Here is a 15,601-nt window from a genome sequence, read left to right as displayed (position 1 = left end):
GTTCAATGACTTTCAAAGACTTAAAAGTAGCATTAAACTATGTTCCTCATTTTGGGGGCGAGGCGTTGCTTTAAAGTTCATAACTTATCACTGTTGACTAATTATTTTCCCAGATATTCAACCAACTGTGAAGCTTATTTTTAATAATATGCTTTTCTTTTAAATCATAGATTAATTTCAGATGTAAACCAACATTTCGAGAAGGGGGCTCAAGATCACCAAGAGAAGTGAGTATTTTAGAATTCTAGTTCCCATATGGCCTAGGGTTTCCCTTGGATTCATTGGATTCATATCTATTGATCCCGCTGTTCATTGGTTTGCTCAAGCGGGCACCAGTAACATCTCCATTGTGAGACTTGTTGTTACTGTTTTTGGTGTATCGAATACGTCACAGGGAGCTTGCCAGACTCTGCCGTGCGGGCGGGATCCTCTCAGTAGCTTGTCTGGCTCTCTGAGAGGGATAGAGGATATTAACCAAAATTAAAAAATAGTCTGTCTTCTTCCACTGACATCAGTTTTTAATAGTATGTCAGTAAATATAATTAATATTACCTCCATATGGCTTCAACATGTGTACAGAGTATAAGAGACTTACCGACAAAACCAGAGAATGTGGGGAGAAGGTGGTAATAGAATTGAAGAGGTAAAACATGTATGATATATATATATATATCATATATATATACCGGGGCTGAGACTTCCAAGCCTGCTCGGATTGGGACTGGGCCTCTTCCGCCCAGATTTCCCATTTTCCATTACCCAGGGACTGCCCCCGGCGCTGTATAATCTCACTAACGGCCAACATCCAGAGACTTAAAATCAAGCTCCCGGAAGTGCGAGGCTGCTTTATGGCCCCGAAACATCTTATAGCCTACTTCTCCCTCTGGGAGAACCTGGCAAGCTACTGAGAGTTTCCTGCCCACGTGGGAGAGCCTCACACACTCCCCATGGTGTATTCATATGCCAAAACCAGTAACAATGCTGGGTCTCATTCCCCTGACCCTAAAAGAGCCTCCGATGTGGCATCATTGGGAAGGACGAGTAAAGTGAGGCTTCTAAAATCTCAGGGCTAGGATGAATGGAGATATTACTGAGACTGCTCAAGAAATTAGACGATCAACGGGATGATGATAATGATGATATACATGTACATATATATGTACATACATATATATGTATACATACATATATACATATATATGTATATATACATATATATACATATATATTTGTTTTTTAGTGCATTTATCTTAATTTTTCAATTCTGAACTGGTGGAAACTATTTCGGGCACAACGTTGTCATGGGATATTTCTATAAACACTTGGAATTAGACTTTCTGCTATCAGAATCAACTTGATGCTTTCTGATTTGGGACATTTCACCTAAACTCTCTAAATTGCAACAATTTCATCTGCATAGTAAATAAATAATAAGATGGGCTTGCATGATGGCCCAGTCTTTGGTCTTCCAATCTGGTGGAAAAGACACCAATATCTAGAAAACGATACTGAAGCGAAGTCATTACTACGTTGGTGACAGCAGTGAACGGCAGGACACTTGCACTGCCATTTAGCAGAGACAGAGCTCACCAGGGGGAAAGTTAGAGAAGACAGGGGTGTCAGTCGGCAGATGTTCTCCTCTTTCCTCTGTGGTCCCAAGTAACATGAGCTCCAGGCTCACGATTGTACTCCCTGGGCAGCAAAACGAAAGCCTATCGTTTAACAGACCCCATCTTCTTTGGGGCTGCCTGGCTGTTACCCCTGTGTGGCGCTGTCTGGGTGAGAAACTGTGCTGCACTTACGTGGAGTCTGCATGCTTCTCCCCCACCCACCCCCGGTTCCATTGGCATTCCCAGTGAGAGTGTTCTGAATTGTAAGCATAGAATGTTACCCCTTTGGACGCCTTCCCTGCTGGTGCGACCCTCAAATGTAGCTCTGTGTATTAACCGATACGGCAGAGGGCAAGGATGTCAGAGAAGGGTCTCTTAGAAGAGGGTGCCGCCAGCTGAGATACAAGGATGTGTGTTTTAGTGGAGGAGGCTGACTCGTTAGGAGGTGAGTGAAGGTTTTCCGAAGGGGAGGATACCTGCACACGAGCACAAACGTGAGAGAAGGTGATGAAAGGGAAACGGAGAGCCAAGAGATGCCCGGGGCCGAACCATAACGGTCCTTGTACAGCAGGCTAGAAGCTGAGTGTTTTCTCACACCAGTGATGGGACACAGCATCTTAAGCAGGATATATATACATATACATATACATATACATATACATATACATATACATATACATATACATATATGTATATTTTGTCTTCAGCATGGAGGCAGCATCAAGTATTTTAAGAGTATCAATATTTCAAGCATGGAGAAAGTTTAAGAAATCATTCTAGTAGTAGAGGCAGGAGATAGTGGTGGTGATCCAGACTCAGTGATTCTGGAGATGGAGGAAAATTTAGCAGGTATGAATTTGCCACTGTCACTGTCACTGTCATCCCGTTGCTCATTGATTTGCTCGAGCGGGCACCAGTAACGTCTCCATTGTGAGACTTGTTATTACTGTTTTTGGCATATCGAATACTCCACGGGTAACTTGCCAGGCTCTGCCGTGCAACCGAGATACTCTCGGTAGCTTGCTGGGCTCTCTGAGGGGCAGAGGAATTGAACCCAGGTCGGCTGAATGCAAGGAAAATGCCCTATCCGCTGTGCTACAGGTGTATAAAATAAAAACTGGAATATACATTTTTCAATGTGCAGAACTTCAGGTCACCCAAATCATCAGTTTTACTCGGGAAATATGCACAAGGCTACTCTATAATGGAAACAAGATTCCTAGGTTATAGCAGTTATTGACTTTTGGATGTAAAGACAGAGGAACTCCTGGTGAATAAAATATCTCTCATGGAAAACTGATTAAATATTGGAAAATGACTTGAGTTGAGGATCAGGTGGGTAGGTAATGAGTTTAGTTTGGGGTGTTTGCAGGCCTTCCAATTAGAGTTGTGCAAAAAGCTGATTGTGTCTAAGAGTATGGCGCTTCTGAAGGAGATGAAGCTGGAGGTAAGACATTCGGGATCATTAGAATGTCTCAGTTGTAGGTAAAGCAATGAAGATAAATGTGTGGGTAGAACAGGAGTAAGATATAAGAGACGGAGACATGCATTCTGTCTCATGTCACTATGCTGGCATTTTTGACAACAGTGACAGACAAGAAGACTGCAAAAGACTGATGTCATTGTTAATGACTAATACAGGAGATTGGAAGACAGCATGAAAAGAGAATAGGTTGGGAGTGGAGGCTACGGGGAGAGGAAGCAGGTTTTACCATATCAGCTGTTCTCTTTCACTCTGCTTGTCCCTCATAGCAGCAATAGGGATGTTATACATTAAATATGGGATGAGCAATGTCAAAGTGAAATGATAGTGTTGTGGGTATTCTCAAATTCATTGAGTGTGCTGTAAGAGTTGCCAGAATGATTACTCAGAGATAACTCAAATGAAGGAGAAATTCATTTAGAACACTAAAAAAGTAGTGTATTTTTAAGATGGGATTTATGGATTCCTATCCATCTGGGGCATTTGTAGACCAACTTTTAGCTCCCTGCTCCTTAATTTACCCCCTCTCTGTCTATTTCTCTCTCTCTCTCTCTCTCTCTCTGAATAATTGTAATTGCAAGTGCAGTTTTCACATGCGAGAATTTTTGTTTCGTTGGTTGGTTTTCACGCGCTGTATCACTTCTTTTCCTCCATTTCAGCATTCCCAGCTCCTTCTAGATTATTTCCATCAGCACGAACATGCTCTAATAACTCCTGTCTTGGAACAAAGGAAAATATCCTTTAACCATCAACTGGTCTTAACTGGTGCTCTGATTCTTGCTTTCACTTTTACTGTTAAACATCTAGAAAATGTTGCCTCTACACTTTATTTCCAGGATGCTGCTCCCTAGTTATTTTAGCTTGTTCTGATCTGATATCTTTCCAGCCACTGATAAGTTGCTTTCTTCTTACCACGTCTCCCTTATGAGTTGCTAAATTCATATTTTTCTTTTCTTATTTGGTCTCTCATATGAACTCAAAGTACTCAACATTTCACTCTTGAAATGCTTTCTTGTCTCTATATCTACGATGCATCTTTCTTCATTGTATTCATTATAAAGGGGTGCACACCTCCCAAAGTGTTTAAGGGATCTAAAATGACAACTAAAAGGAAAAACTTAATACAGACTGTTTTTGAGATTCTTAATTCAAAGATCTCAGGTAGTTTACTTAATGTGAACAAAAATGTAGGTACTTTAGAATTCAGTAAATATGGGTTCATTGCAACCTTTTGCTGATTTTCTTCTTGGTGGTAAATGTCCCCTAGAACAGGCCATCCAGAGTTGGCCTCGCTAATTCTTGCACACCCCAGTTTGTAAAGTGCCTGATTCATAGAAGGTGTTAAATGAATGTTGATTGACATACCCTAGGTTATGTCAACTTAGACAAAAACTTGATCTTTTGTAGTACTTGGCATTTTGAGGTTAACTCATTGTTTAAAAATATGGCAATTCTTATGTATTAAAATTGCTACATATTCTAATTATATATTTTCGCTATTGAAGTATCAATCCTGAAATATGTCGTCTCTGAGATGTCAATGTCCGTAAGTAATAGCCCTTTCTTTTCCAGTACTTAAAAGTAGGATATAAATAATTCAGAGATTATTGATGAACAATGAAAAAAGTTATCGTGTAAGAAGCTTTTTGATTAACAGCAGTATATCAACACTTACATTTGCATTATAAGGCCCCTGAGTCTAGTTTTAGTTCAGTAATTTAGAGGAGAGGAATAATAGTCAAAAGGAAATGTGAGAGGGGCTGGAGAGATAGTACAGCAGCTAGGATCTTGCCTTCCGCATGGCCAACCTGGGCCAACTCAGGCATCACACAAGATCCCCCAAGCGCCTCCAGGAATGTTTCCTCAATGTAGAGCAAGGAGTAAGCCCTGAACATCTTCAGGTATTTCCCCCCAAGTACCTTCCCCCTCCCCCATACCACCAAAGGAAATAGTGTGAAACACTAAAGTGCTTAGGGGATAGTGATTAGAAAAAAGTAGTAATTCAATAAGCTTTGTTTTTTTTTAATTAAGACAACCCATGATTTTTTTCAAAATAGTGCATAATTTAATTATATGAATATAAAAGAAACTAGATTGAGAGTGTTATCCAACACACATTTACTGGATGTTTACTTCGTTTAAATGATGCTTAAGCGGCTATTGGATCAACATAAATTAGCCCAAGAAGACCTGCATTATCTCAAAACACTGAGCTACCAATGAGAAGCAGTTACACAGCATTTTCTCTAACATGGCATTTGTTTTCAGTCCCCTTATCTGAGCCTTAATTTCATTAGCTCCCTCCCTGTTTCCCAGAAAGTATCACTGTATCACTGTCATCCAGTTGTTCATCGATTTGCTAGAGCGGGTAATGTCTCCATTGTGAGACTTGTTGCTACTGTTTTTGGCATATCAAATACGCCAGGGGGAGCTTGCCAGCTTCTGCTGTGTGGGTGGGATACTCTCAGTAGCTTGCCGGGCTCTCCAAGAGGGATGGAGGAATCGAACCCGGGTCAGCCGAATGCAAGGCAAACACCCTACCGGCTGTGCTATTGCTCCAGTCCTCCCAGAAAGTATGACCTTGTATCACTTGTATCACTTGTCTTCCCGTTGATCTTCGATTTGCTCGAGTGGGTGCTAGCAACGTCTCCATTTGTCCCTGTTGCGTGCTAGTGTAGCCCAATGATATCTGCTCGCTCCAGGAATAGGAAGAGCCTCAAACCGTTCATTCATGGTTTTGACAAAGAAGTCTGACCATTTTGTTGGTGGGCGGCCAGGCAGTCTTATGACGTCCCCTGGAATCCAGTCGGTAACAGCTCTAGTCCAGCAGTCATCTGTGAATCGCATTACATGTCCGGCCTATCTGATTTTTGATGCCTAGGCAAACGAGACAGCATCCCTGATTCTTGACCGTCTATGGAAGTTGGAACTCTGGATTCCTTCTCTCACTTGAGTGAGACATGATACTCCTAGCATAGCTCTTTCGATTCCTCTTTGAAATATCCGGATCGCGTTCTCATCCTGTTTGCGTAGGGCCCAGGTCTCTGAGGCATATATTAGTGCAGGAAGAACGGTGGAATCGAAAAGATGTGCCTGGAGTCGGAGGTCCTTTGTCCTCTTAACCACTTCTTTGACACTCTTGAAGGCGTTCCACGCTGCCCTCTTCCTCCTGTGCAGTTCTGGCACCAAGTCGTTTCTCATGTTGAGTTCTCAACCCACGTACACATACCTGTTGCATGTGTACCTATAATGTGTTGAAAATACGTAACAACTCACAGGGTCATCTACAACACCCTTTAAATAAGCAACTTTGAAACATTCTCTTTTATTCCCTCAGTAAATGACACTGTAGTCTACATCTGCTTGCTAAACATTGTATGTTGAAACACAAATGATTTCCAAGTCAATAATATAATTGATAAATAAGTATTGATTTGAGGGAATTGTTGGCTTAATATTTTGATCAGAGCTGTCACTAGCTCAATAACCTCATGAGCCAACCATGATTTCACATAGTTAATTGCACAAAATTCCTTCAACATTTTCCTCCTGTAATTGAAAGTCACTAGGTGATATCTAATCTCAAAAGGGAGAGAATCTTTCTTCCCATCAGTGGTATTATTGTTCATTCTCCTTCAGTTTCTGCTCAACAAATTGCAACTGTGCTAGATGATTCTGTCTCTTACAGTACTCTGCAACACTTTTATGTATTCAGTATTTCCTCACTGGCTGACTCTGGGAAACTACTGAAGGATCTGAATCTTGCTCTTGATGCAGAGAGGAGTAGACCAGCGGCCAGTAGAGCTGGCCAGACTCCCCGGGGTTGCATTCCTTGGTCCTTCCTTCACTTTTGAAGTGACTGTTATATCCCTTGGTTAATTTGTTAGAAAGAAAAGAAGACTATAGGGGCTGGAGCGATAGCACAGTGGGCAGGGTGTTTGCCTTGCATGCGGCCAACTCGGGTTCTATTCCCAGCATCCCGTATGGTCCCATGAGCGCCGCCAGGAGTGATTCCTGAATGCATGAGCCAGGAGTAAACCCTGTGCAATGCTGTGTGTGACCCAAAAAGAAAAAAAAAGAAAAGAAGACTATAATGGTAGTTCAAAAACTTTCTGATAATGTGCCCTCCACAGCGTGAGTCGGGGTGGAATATAATTGGCAGCTGGCTCCAGTATTCCCAGTGCTCATTCTGAAGTAGGCAGTGGGTTAAATTTCTTCTCATGTGAGCATACCTGCTGAGGGTGAGCCTCGCATCACGTGTGAAGTGGGAAGGTGGAGGGGCTAGGATTTCTGTCCTCAGTACAGTTTTTACAACTCGCTGATAGCATGGATACTGATAATGGCACGGGTTCCTGGAACTGCTATCATTTTCCTGAGAACCAGAGCCAACCACAGGACCCAGAATTGCCCATATTCAAGTCTTCCCAGACAACCACAAACAGTTGGGCCCATTCCAGTCTTTTTTGCTGGAGAAACCCTGTTGGCAGTGCTTGAGTCATGTAGTTTATTTGTTTATTTGTTTTTTGGAGTTTTTTTTTTTTTGGTGTTTTGGATCATACCTAGCAAGGCACAGGGGTTACTCCTGGCTCTGCACTCAGGAATTACTCCTGGAGGTACTCAGGGGACCATATGGGATGCTGGGAATTGAACCCGGGTCAGTCGTGTGCAAGGCAAACACCCTACCCACTGTGCTATCACTCCAGCCCCATGTTTATTTGTTTTTTTAAGAGAGAGCATTGGTACAGAATTGGCATTCTGGTTGCTTGATTGTGAAGAGATGGAAATGGTCTCCAATATTATGAAGGGGGGGCATTGGGGAGGAAAGGCAAAATGACAAGGAGGAAACAGGAATTAAAGACACTAATTGTTGTTTTGTTAGCCAAGATAGAGAGTTCAATATGTTTAGCAACTCATAGGACTTCACTGGTATATGTTAACTGTATAGTATCTCCACTTCCAAAATTTCTCATGGAAATGAACAGAATGCTTACAGGTAGCACTGTAGCACTGTTGTCCCATTGTTCATCGATTTGCTCGAGTGGGCACCAGTAATGTCTCCATTGTGAGACACTTGTTGTTACTGTTTTTGGCATATTGAATACGCCACAGGTAGCTTCCCGAGCTCTCTGAGAGGGGTGGAGGAATCAAACCTGGGTTGGCTGTGTGCAAGGCAAACGCCCTACCTGCTGTGCTATCACTTCATCCCTCCATTACAGGTAAAACATTTAAAAAGCACATGATATGCAGTTCTCAGCAAATGTTGGTTGGCTATTGTAAGTTTCTTCGTGAAGAATAGGTAAGTGGGCAGGAGAGATAGTAAAGTGGGCAGGGCACTTGCCTTACATGTGGCCCACCCAGGCGTCCCACATGGTCCCCTGAGCCCCACCAGGAGTGAGCCCTGAGAACAAAGTCAGGACTAAGTCCCGAGCACTGCTAGGTGTGGCCCCCAAACAAAGGCAAACACACAAAAAAAGGAAAGGTAAGAATTTTGTCCCGTTTTGTTGAAATGTCACAGTGGGAAAAGCAAGACAAAAGTTAGAATCATTAGTGGGATCATTCCGCTCCTTCACAGCTTGTTTTTGTCTTAAGAGCAGCCATGGATCCTGTAGGATCCTTGTTTTGTTTTAATTTCAACAAGTTTGACAACAGGTGAAGAAATAGATTCTATCAATTCCAGAATTGATGCTTGTTTGAGGGATTCTTGTCGCTTTGAATTTCACACCCTAATACGACCTTCCATCCCTCCCCCCCAACCCCAAATCAGATGGACGCATTTTATTTACCTATGCATTTAAATCAGCGTCTGGCAGATAGCAGACATTTCATAAGTCTTTGTTGAATGCCTAAGTTTGCACTAAAGGGCCTTTGAAAGGAAAAGCATAGGTTGTGATTTGGTGATAATATATTTATTCTGATGATAGGTACTTTCTCAGGAAAAGGCAAAGGGCATTCTGAAGTATTGTAGCATTGGTCTTAGAGCTGCATTGAGTTACTAGGGTTTAGCTGCACGTGTATGCTTGAGGAGCAAAAATAAATTTCCCCTTGATTTTATTCAAGATGTGAGTGCTAATTTGTGGGAAAAGCTTTCTTGTTGTGGTTTTTATGGCTCAAGATAGGAAGAGGGGCTGGAGCAATAGCACAGCAGGTAGGGCGTTTGCCTTGCCTGAGGCCGACCCGGGTTCAATTCCCAGCATCCCATAAGGTCCCCTGAGCACTGCCAGGGGTAATTCCTGAGTGCAGAGCCAGGAGTAACCCCTGAGCATCGCCAGGTGTGACCCAAAAAGCAAAAAAAAAAAAGATAGGAAGAGATTCTCTCTCCCATGAGTCCTGCTAGGATAGATCCCTTAGTGTAGAGTCAGGAAGAATCCTTGAGCATGACCGAGTGTAACCTCTAAAACAATAGACATCCAAACTGACCTAGTTCAGTGTACTGAAGGATTGTTTAATGCAACATCACTGCAAAAATCTCACTTCACTGATATGCCCACATGTCTCTTATCCGGGTCATCTCTTCCTTTCAACATTTCATCTCCATCTATATCCTGAATCAGCAGATCAAATTCTTTTTGAGAAATTCATTTCCTTCCATTCTTCACAGCCAAAATGCTTAGGATATAGCAGCTGTTATAGAACATTACACTGGGAATAGCGACTTCTGCTTCTCTCCTCCATTTTTCACTTCCCTGGAACTATTTCTGTTACCTGCCTCAGGACCCTCCTAGCCCTTGGTCCCCTGACAAAGTTTCACGCATCTGCACCTGGTTTTTCTAGGAAGAAAGTTGAGTCCCAGCATTCTGAGTTGGCCCTTGCGATTAGGAAGACCCAGAGGAAGGATAGAAGGCTTGGGTTTCTGCAAAGAAGAAAAATCGCCGAGGATGGAGGGGTGGGATGGAGGGGTAGCTGCCTTCTTCTAAGTGGATTCATGTTGATTGTTAAGCAAATCGTATCAATGCATGTTGGGTTTTGTGTCAGTACAGGTTTAGATAATGATTTACAGAAAATCTCTATACTCCTAATGTCTTAACAGTGCTAACCTTGGACTTTGCAAATACAAACATATTCATTTACTTTGTTTTCCCACAGAACTTTGTGCGTCATCACTGGGTGCACAGGCGTCGGCAGGAGGGAAAATGTAAGCAGTGTGGTAAGGTAAGGGGCACGGCAGTCTGCAGCCATTCGAGAAGGCTCCTTGCGCCTTTGCGAGCACCTGAGGTAGTTGAGACCGATTTAATCACCTGGATTCAATGCTCAGTATATTGCTTTCGATTCTAAAGGCCTTGTTTCACCAGATTCTCTCTCCGAAGAGAGGGCATGAGTGATTCTAGAAGTCACTGCAAGACACTGAGTCTTATATGAGGAAGCAGCATGCGTTAGGAGAAATGGATACATTTTGACATTGAACTGCACAGTTGTTTAAAAGGAACACTCAGGATTTTGTTAAAAGTCCCTCCAGAGGACCACTGGCCCACTATACTTCTTCAGCAGTATAATGTCAGCAGCAGAAAATCAATGGGTATTTGAGCACCACTGGTTTAGTTGATATATTGGCCGTGAGAATAATGACCAAATTATTGGAGCAGAGTTGAAGATGAAAAACACCAGGTGAAACAATCTGAGGCTGTTAACAGTAGAAAACTTTGGCCAAGCCAACTTTGCAGAGGCAAAGGGATGGAGAGAGAACCTTTACCAGGAGTTCGCATCATTAAGCACCAGACCCCACCAGCCCAACATGACCTACCACCCAGGGGAATTAGTCTCTCAACTAATGACCTCCAATATCCAGTTGCCTGACCCCAAAGATGACAGATTATGGTGTAGATACAACCCATAAAAAACAACTTTTACCATGGGCAGACAGATACAGAAAGTGGATTCAGAGAAGCATTGGGATAGTTCTAGCCACGTTGCTTAATGTGAAGCTATTCAGTCTGTGCTTCAAGTTAGATGTGTGTTTGTTCTTTCTCTTACTGATTGATCTTGACTAAATCTACAATTTATGTTCTTTCAATCAAATTTCATTCAACACCAAGTTGTTCTTGTATTTTAAAAAACCAATAGGGAAGAAAAATTATAGTCATGATCATGGCTAATCTGAACTTTTGTTTTTGAGGGAACCAAAATTTCAAACCCAGCAGTACACTAATTGTGGAAATGTGCATGTAAATCACAATTTAAAACCTATCTTTTAATTACCTTCATTTGGAAACATATGTAGAAGTTATAAAAATAAACACACATTTCGAAATGCAAAATCCTAAATCTCTAAATCTTGAAAGCCATTTTTAATACAGCACATGCTTAAATTTCAGTTCTGCATTTTTGATAACTAGTTTTGTCTATAAATCCGGTGTTATTTCATATGTAATTCATTTAAACCAGTTAAACTGTATATAGCATAAATTAGATGGAAGAAATACAGAACTACTCTTTATTGTAATTAGTGTTATATACTTATTTAAAATGAACTTATGGTACAATGTTTAAATTATACACATGCAAAGGAAGTATAATTAATATCTTTTATTTGTACTGCAAAAAATTACAGGATGATTAAAAACATTTCATGAGCACAGTTGAGATGCTAGATGAATAATGAAAGGGGTTATAGAGTCTAAGTAAGATGGAAACTGCTAGCCTGGGGCTTTTAAGAATGTTTCCTCAGTGTGTGTTGTACTGCCTCCAGAACACAGAGGCCTAGAAAGTCTTGTGCTTCATTCTTATGGTCACAACTGTGAGGGCAACAATTTGTGCTTTAGATTGGAGAGGATATTCTGGACCACTGTTACCGAGAAGCATTGCTGATGTGTGGGGCCTTTGATTCTTCATAGGGCCTTCTCTCTCTCTCCATCTCTCTCCATATCTATCTATCTATCTATCTATCTATCTATCTATCTATCTATCTATCTATCTATCTATCTATCTATCTATCTATCTTTCTCTCTTCTCTGCTGTTTCACTAAGTCCCCTATCTTTCTTTCTTTCTTTCTTTCTTTCTTTCTTTCTTTCTTTCTTTCTTTCTTTCTTTCTTTCTTTCTTTCTTTCTTTCTTTCTTTCTTTCTTTCTTTCTTTCTTTCTTTCTTTCTTTCTTTCTTTCTTTCTTTCTTTCTTTCTCTGCTGTTTCACTAAGTCCTCCAATATACTGGCTTCTTTTCATTCATTTTCTTTAACATGATGGCATTAATTTAGTGAGCTTAGTGGTACTTTTTTTTTTGCTTTTGGGGCCACACTGGCCGTGCTCAGGCCTTACTCCTGGTTTTCTGCTTCGGGATCATTCCTGGTGGTGCTTGGGGGACCGTATGGGATGCCAGGTTGGCCACGTGCAAGGCAAGTGCTCTACCCTCTGTGCTGTCACTCCACCCAAGGCTGATTGGCATTCTTCAGAATGTTCACCAGGATTAGAACCGTTTTCACTATATTTTAATTAGAGTTAGAAAAGGGTAGTGCCCTGGCACAAGCTTAAATTGCACCACTTACTCCTGCCAGGAGAATGAGAAGAAATTTTAATTTCTCCCTTCAGAAAGGATTGAAAAAGTATTTATTGTCTGAATCAGTGCCCATATAGTTTTTCAAAACTTAAGCACAATACCTTATCACAGCCTTTAAGATGAGGGATTTCCTGTTATCTAATACATGCTATGTTAGAGTAATGATGTTGGCTTTAATTTAGATATATCTGCAAGGTGGTTTGAGGTTGCACTTGGGCTCCTTCCGGTTGCTAGCTCAGACGGGATGGGTCAAAGAAACCAAGATTGAAGTTCTGCCAAATGCCAAGCGTGTCCATTCCATTTATGTGTCAGAAGCAGAAAAACTCTCTTTAGTGGGTTTGTGGAAGCAGTAGATTCCTTCTCTTTTAAACTGGGTCTCATCTTTATATCCTAATAGGAACGAGTAATGTTGTTTCGTGTCTAGGTCCTTGGATGACTGTGCCAACTTGGGTACTTTTCTAAGACTCTAAAATATTTGGACATGACAACTATTCACAAGAAAATAACTATTGATCATCTGAGGTAGAGAGTGAGAAAGTGTGAAGACAACGATTAGATGGGATTTTTCTCCTATAGACTTGCCCTCTCTTTCAACCAATGGGTTCCTTCTTTGAAAATCAGTGTAAGCCCAGATGTGGAATAAAGGATGATGACACTTTGCTAGAGCCTTTGGCCTCATGTCTCTTGATCTGCTGTTATTTTATTTGATTCCATCAACTAAGCAGTGTCCCTTTCCTCTGTTTCTGCTCCCAGAGCTGTAACTCTTTATTAACCAGCTCTGGTGAAGCTCCCGCTTCCCCCACGGCTGTAATTTCAGTCTTTCGTAATTCCACCTGTGTTCCCTTTGATGGCTCAGTGCTACCACATGGTCCCTCTGAAACCCGCATGCAGTAATTGCAGTTACTAACAGAGTGTTCCTTCTGTCAGGCATTCCCGGCCATCAGGCCTGAAGGACAGCTTCTCAACAAGGATGCTGTCCTCACCAGCTCACTTCTTTTTGCTTTGTTGGTGGAGTATCCTTTGGGTCATTTTGCAGAATGCAGTCAACCAATGGCGTATTGTAATAACACGGCATCAACATGCCTACTTCTGTACATTTTTGCTGCTGCTTTTATTAAAACGTTCCCGACTTTTCTGTTTCACTGACCGTGGACCATTGCTTCAAGCTGGCTAGCAGAACGCTTCAGCTCCTTTCTAGAGTTGTAACTCTGCTTGCCTTTATCCTGACCACTCAGCAAATACCTAGTCACAACACATTTTTCTCCCATTCTACCGTTCCATACTGATTAGTGAGATCTTTGAAATACAGTCTTATTCCCTCTTGGAAGTTTCTATAATTCCCGTCCTGGGCATGTTGGCACGGTAGGATTATGAGGTCATTCTTAAGCCATCTACCAGGAATAGTATAAAACCTGGGCTGGAGAGGTAGTATAGGGGTTACAGTGCTTGCCTTCCAAGCAGCTGATCTCAGCTGGATCCCAAATACTGCTGGAGATGGTCCACCCCCTACCATACACCCCAAAAGAAAAACCCCAGCTCCTCCTCTATTTTTAAAGATTCAATTTGTTTCTTTAAGACATATAATATCGATGATATTACTCCCCCCAAAAAAAAGCCACCAGCCTCTCCACTATTTTTAAATAGCTGATTTGTTGTTCTAAGGTGTTTGTTATTTGATGTTACTTTGGCATCAGTTTGTGAGAACAAGAGGGATATGATTGGCAGTTGTAGGTGGCATCTCTCAAGCAGTACCCAGAAGCTCTGGGCACTTCTCAGCTGACCTGACCGGTCTTAGGTGGGCATGAGAATGCGGTGCTACTCAGACCCTGTGATGTGGGGGATATGCAGGCAATCCCAGAAATGCCGGGGCCTCCAGGACTGCACCCAGCTGTGCTCAGGGGACCATGTGGTACTGGAAATGGAACCAAGCCCCCGTTTTGTTTTTTTTTTGGAGAGTGCGTAGGATCAAGTCTCTTTCTCAACATTTTATATACCACAAATGAATGTAGTCATTCTATGTCAGTCCCTTTCCTCCTGACTCTTTTTACTCAGTATGATACTCTCTAGGTCTATCCGTTTATAGGAAAATTTCTTGACTTCACTTTTCCTGACTGCTGCATACTATTCCAATGTGTAGATGTGCCACAATTTCTTTATGCATTTGTCTGTTCTTGGGCATTCAGGTTGTTTCCAGATTCTGGCTGTGGTGAATAGTGCTGCAATAAACACAGGGGTGCAGATGGTATTTTTGCTGTGTGTATTTGGGTCCCCAGGGTATATTCCCAGAAGTAGTATTGCTGGGTCAAGTGCGAGCTCAATTTCTTGTTTTCTGAGAAACATTCCAATTGTTTTCCAAAAAGGCTGGACCAGTCGGCATTCGCACCAGCAATGAAGGAGAGTCCCTTTTTCCCCACATCCACCTCAACACTGGTTGCTTTTGTTCCTCTGGATGTGTGCCAGTCTCTGTGGTATGAGATGATATCTCATTGTTGTTTTGATCTGCATCTCTCTGATTATTAGTGATTAAGAGCAGTTTTTCATATGCCTTTTGGCCATTCAAATTTGACAATAATAGCTGATAATGATTATGCTGGACAAGATGTGGGGGTTAAAAGTAGGTAAGGGATATTCTTGATAACCTTTCATTATCAATATTGCAAACCACAATGCCTGAAAGGAAAGAGAGAGAGGCGGGGGGAGAAAAGCTCCTGCCAAAGAGACAGGCAAGGGGAGGAATGGGAGGGAACCTGAGGATACTGGTGCTGGGAAATGTACAATGGTGGAGGGATGGGTGTTGGAATACTGTATGACTGAAATTCAGTCATGGATGGCTTTGTAATGCTCTAAAACTAAATAAATAATTTTTAAAATTAAAAAAAAATGAAAAGGGAAAAATACTGTCTATAATTCTCTGAAATAAAAATATTTGTGGTTTAAAAATTATAATTTTAATAGGTAGTTTATCACTTATGTGTCAGTCAGAGATAGAAATTAATTTTTATGAGTGTCATTATCATAACTGA

The 15,601-nt window shown here is 41.6% G+C and overlaps 1 protein-coding gene across 11 annotated transcripts in view; it reads left to right on the top strand.

The window, feature by feature from the left end:
- The window catches only part of DGKI (diacylglycerol kinase iota), a 482,969-nt gene that overhangs the window by 212,711 nt on the left and 254,657 nt on the right, over positions 1 to 15,601 (top strand). For all 11 annotated transcript variants that reach the window (XM_055142753.1, XM_055142758.1, XM_055142729.1 and 8 more), the window contains 2 exons: positions 171 to 227; positions 10,177 to 10,242. In XM_055142753.1, coding sequence (XP_054998728.1) covers positions 171 to 227; positions 10,177 to 10,242 — 123 coding nt within the window. The remainder of the gene's footprint in view (positions 1 to 170; positions 228 to 10,176; positions 10,243 to 15,601) is intronic.

This window comes from Sorex araneus, chromosome 1, assembly GCF_027595985.1.
Source record: "Sorex araneus isolate mSorAra2 chromosome 1, mSorAra2.pri, whole genome shotgun sequence".
Classification (NCBI taxonomy): domain Eukaryota; kingdom Metazoa; phylum Chordata; class Mammalia; order Eulipotyphla; family Soricidae; genus Sorex; species Sorex araneus.
This window is presented reverse-complemented; position numbering and strand designations above follow the sequence as displayed.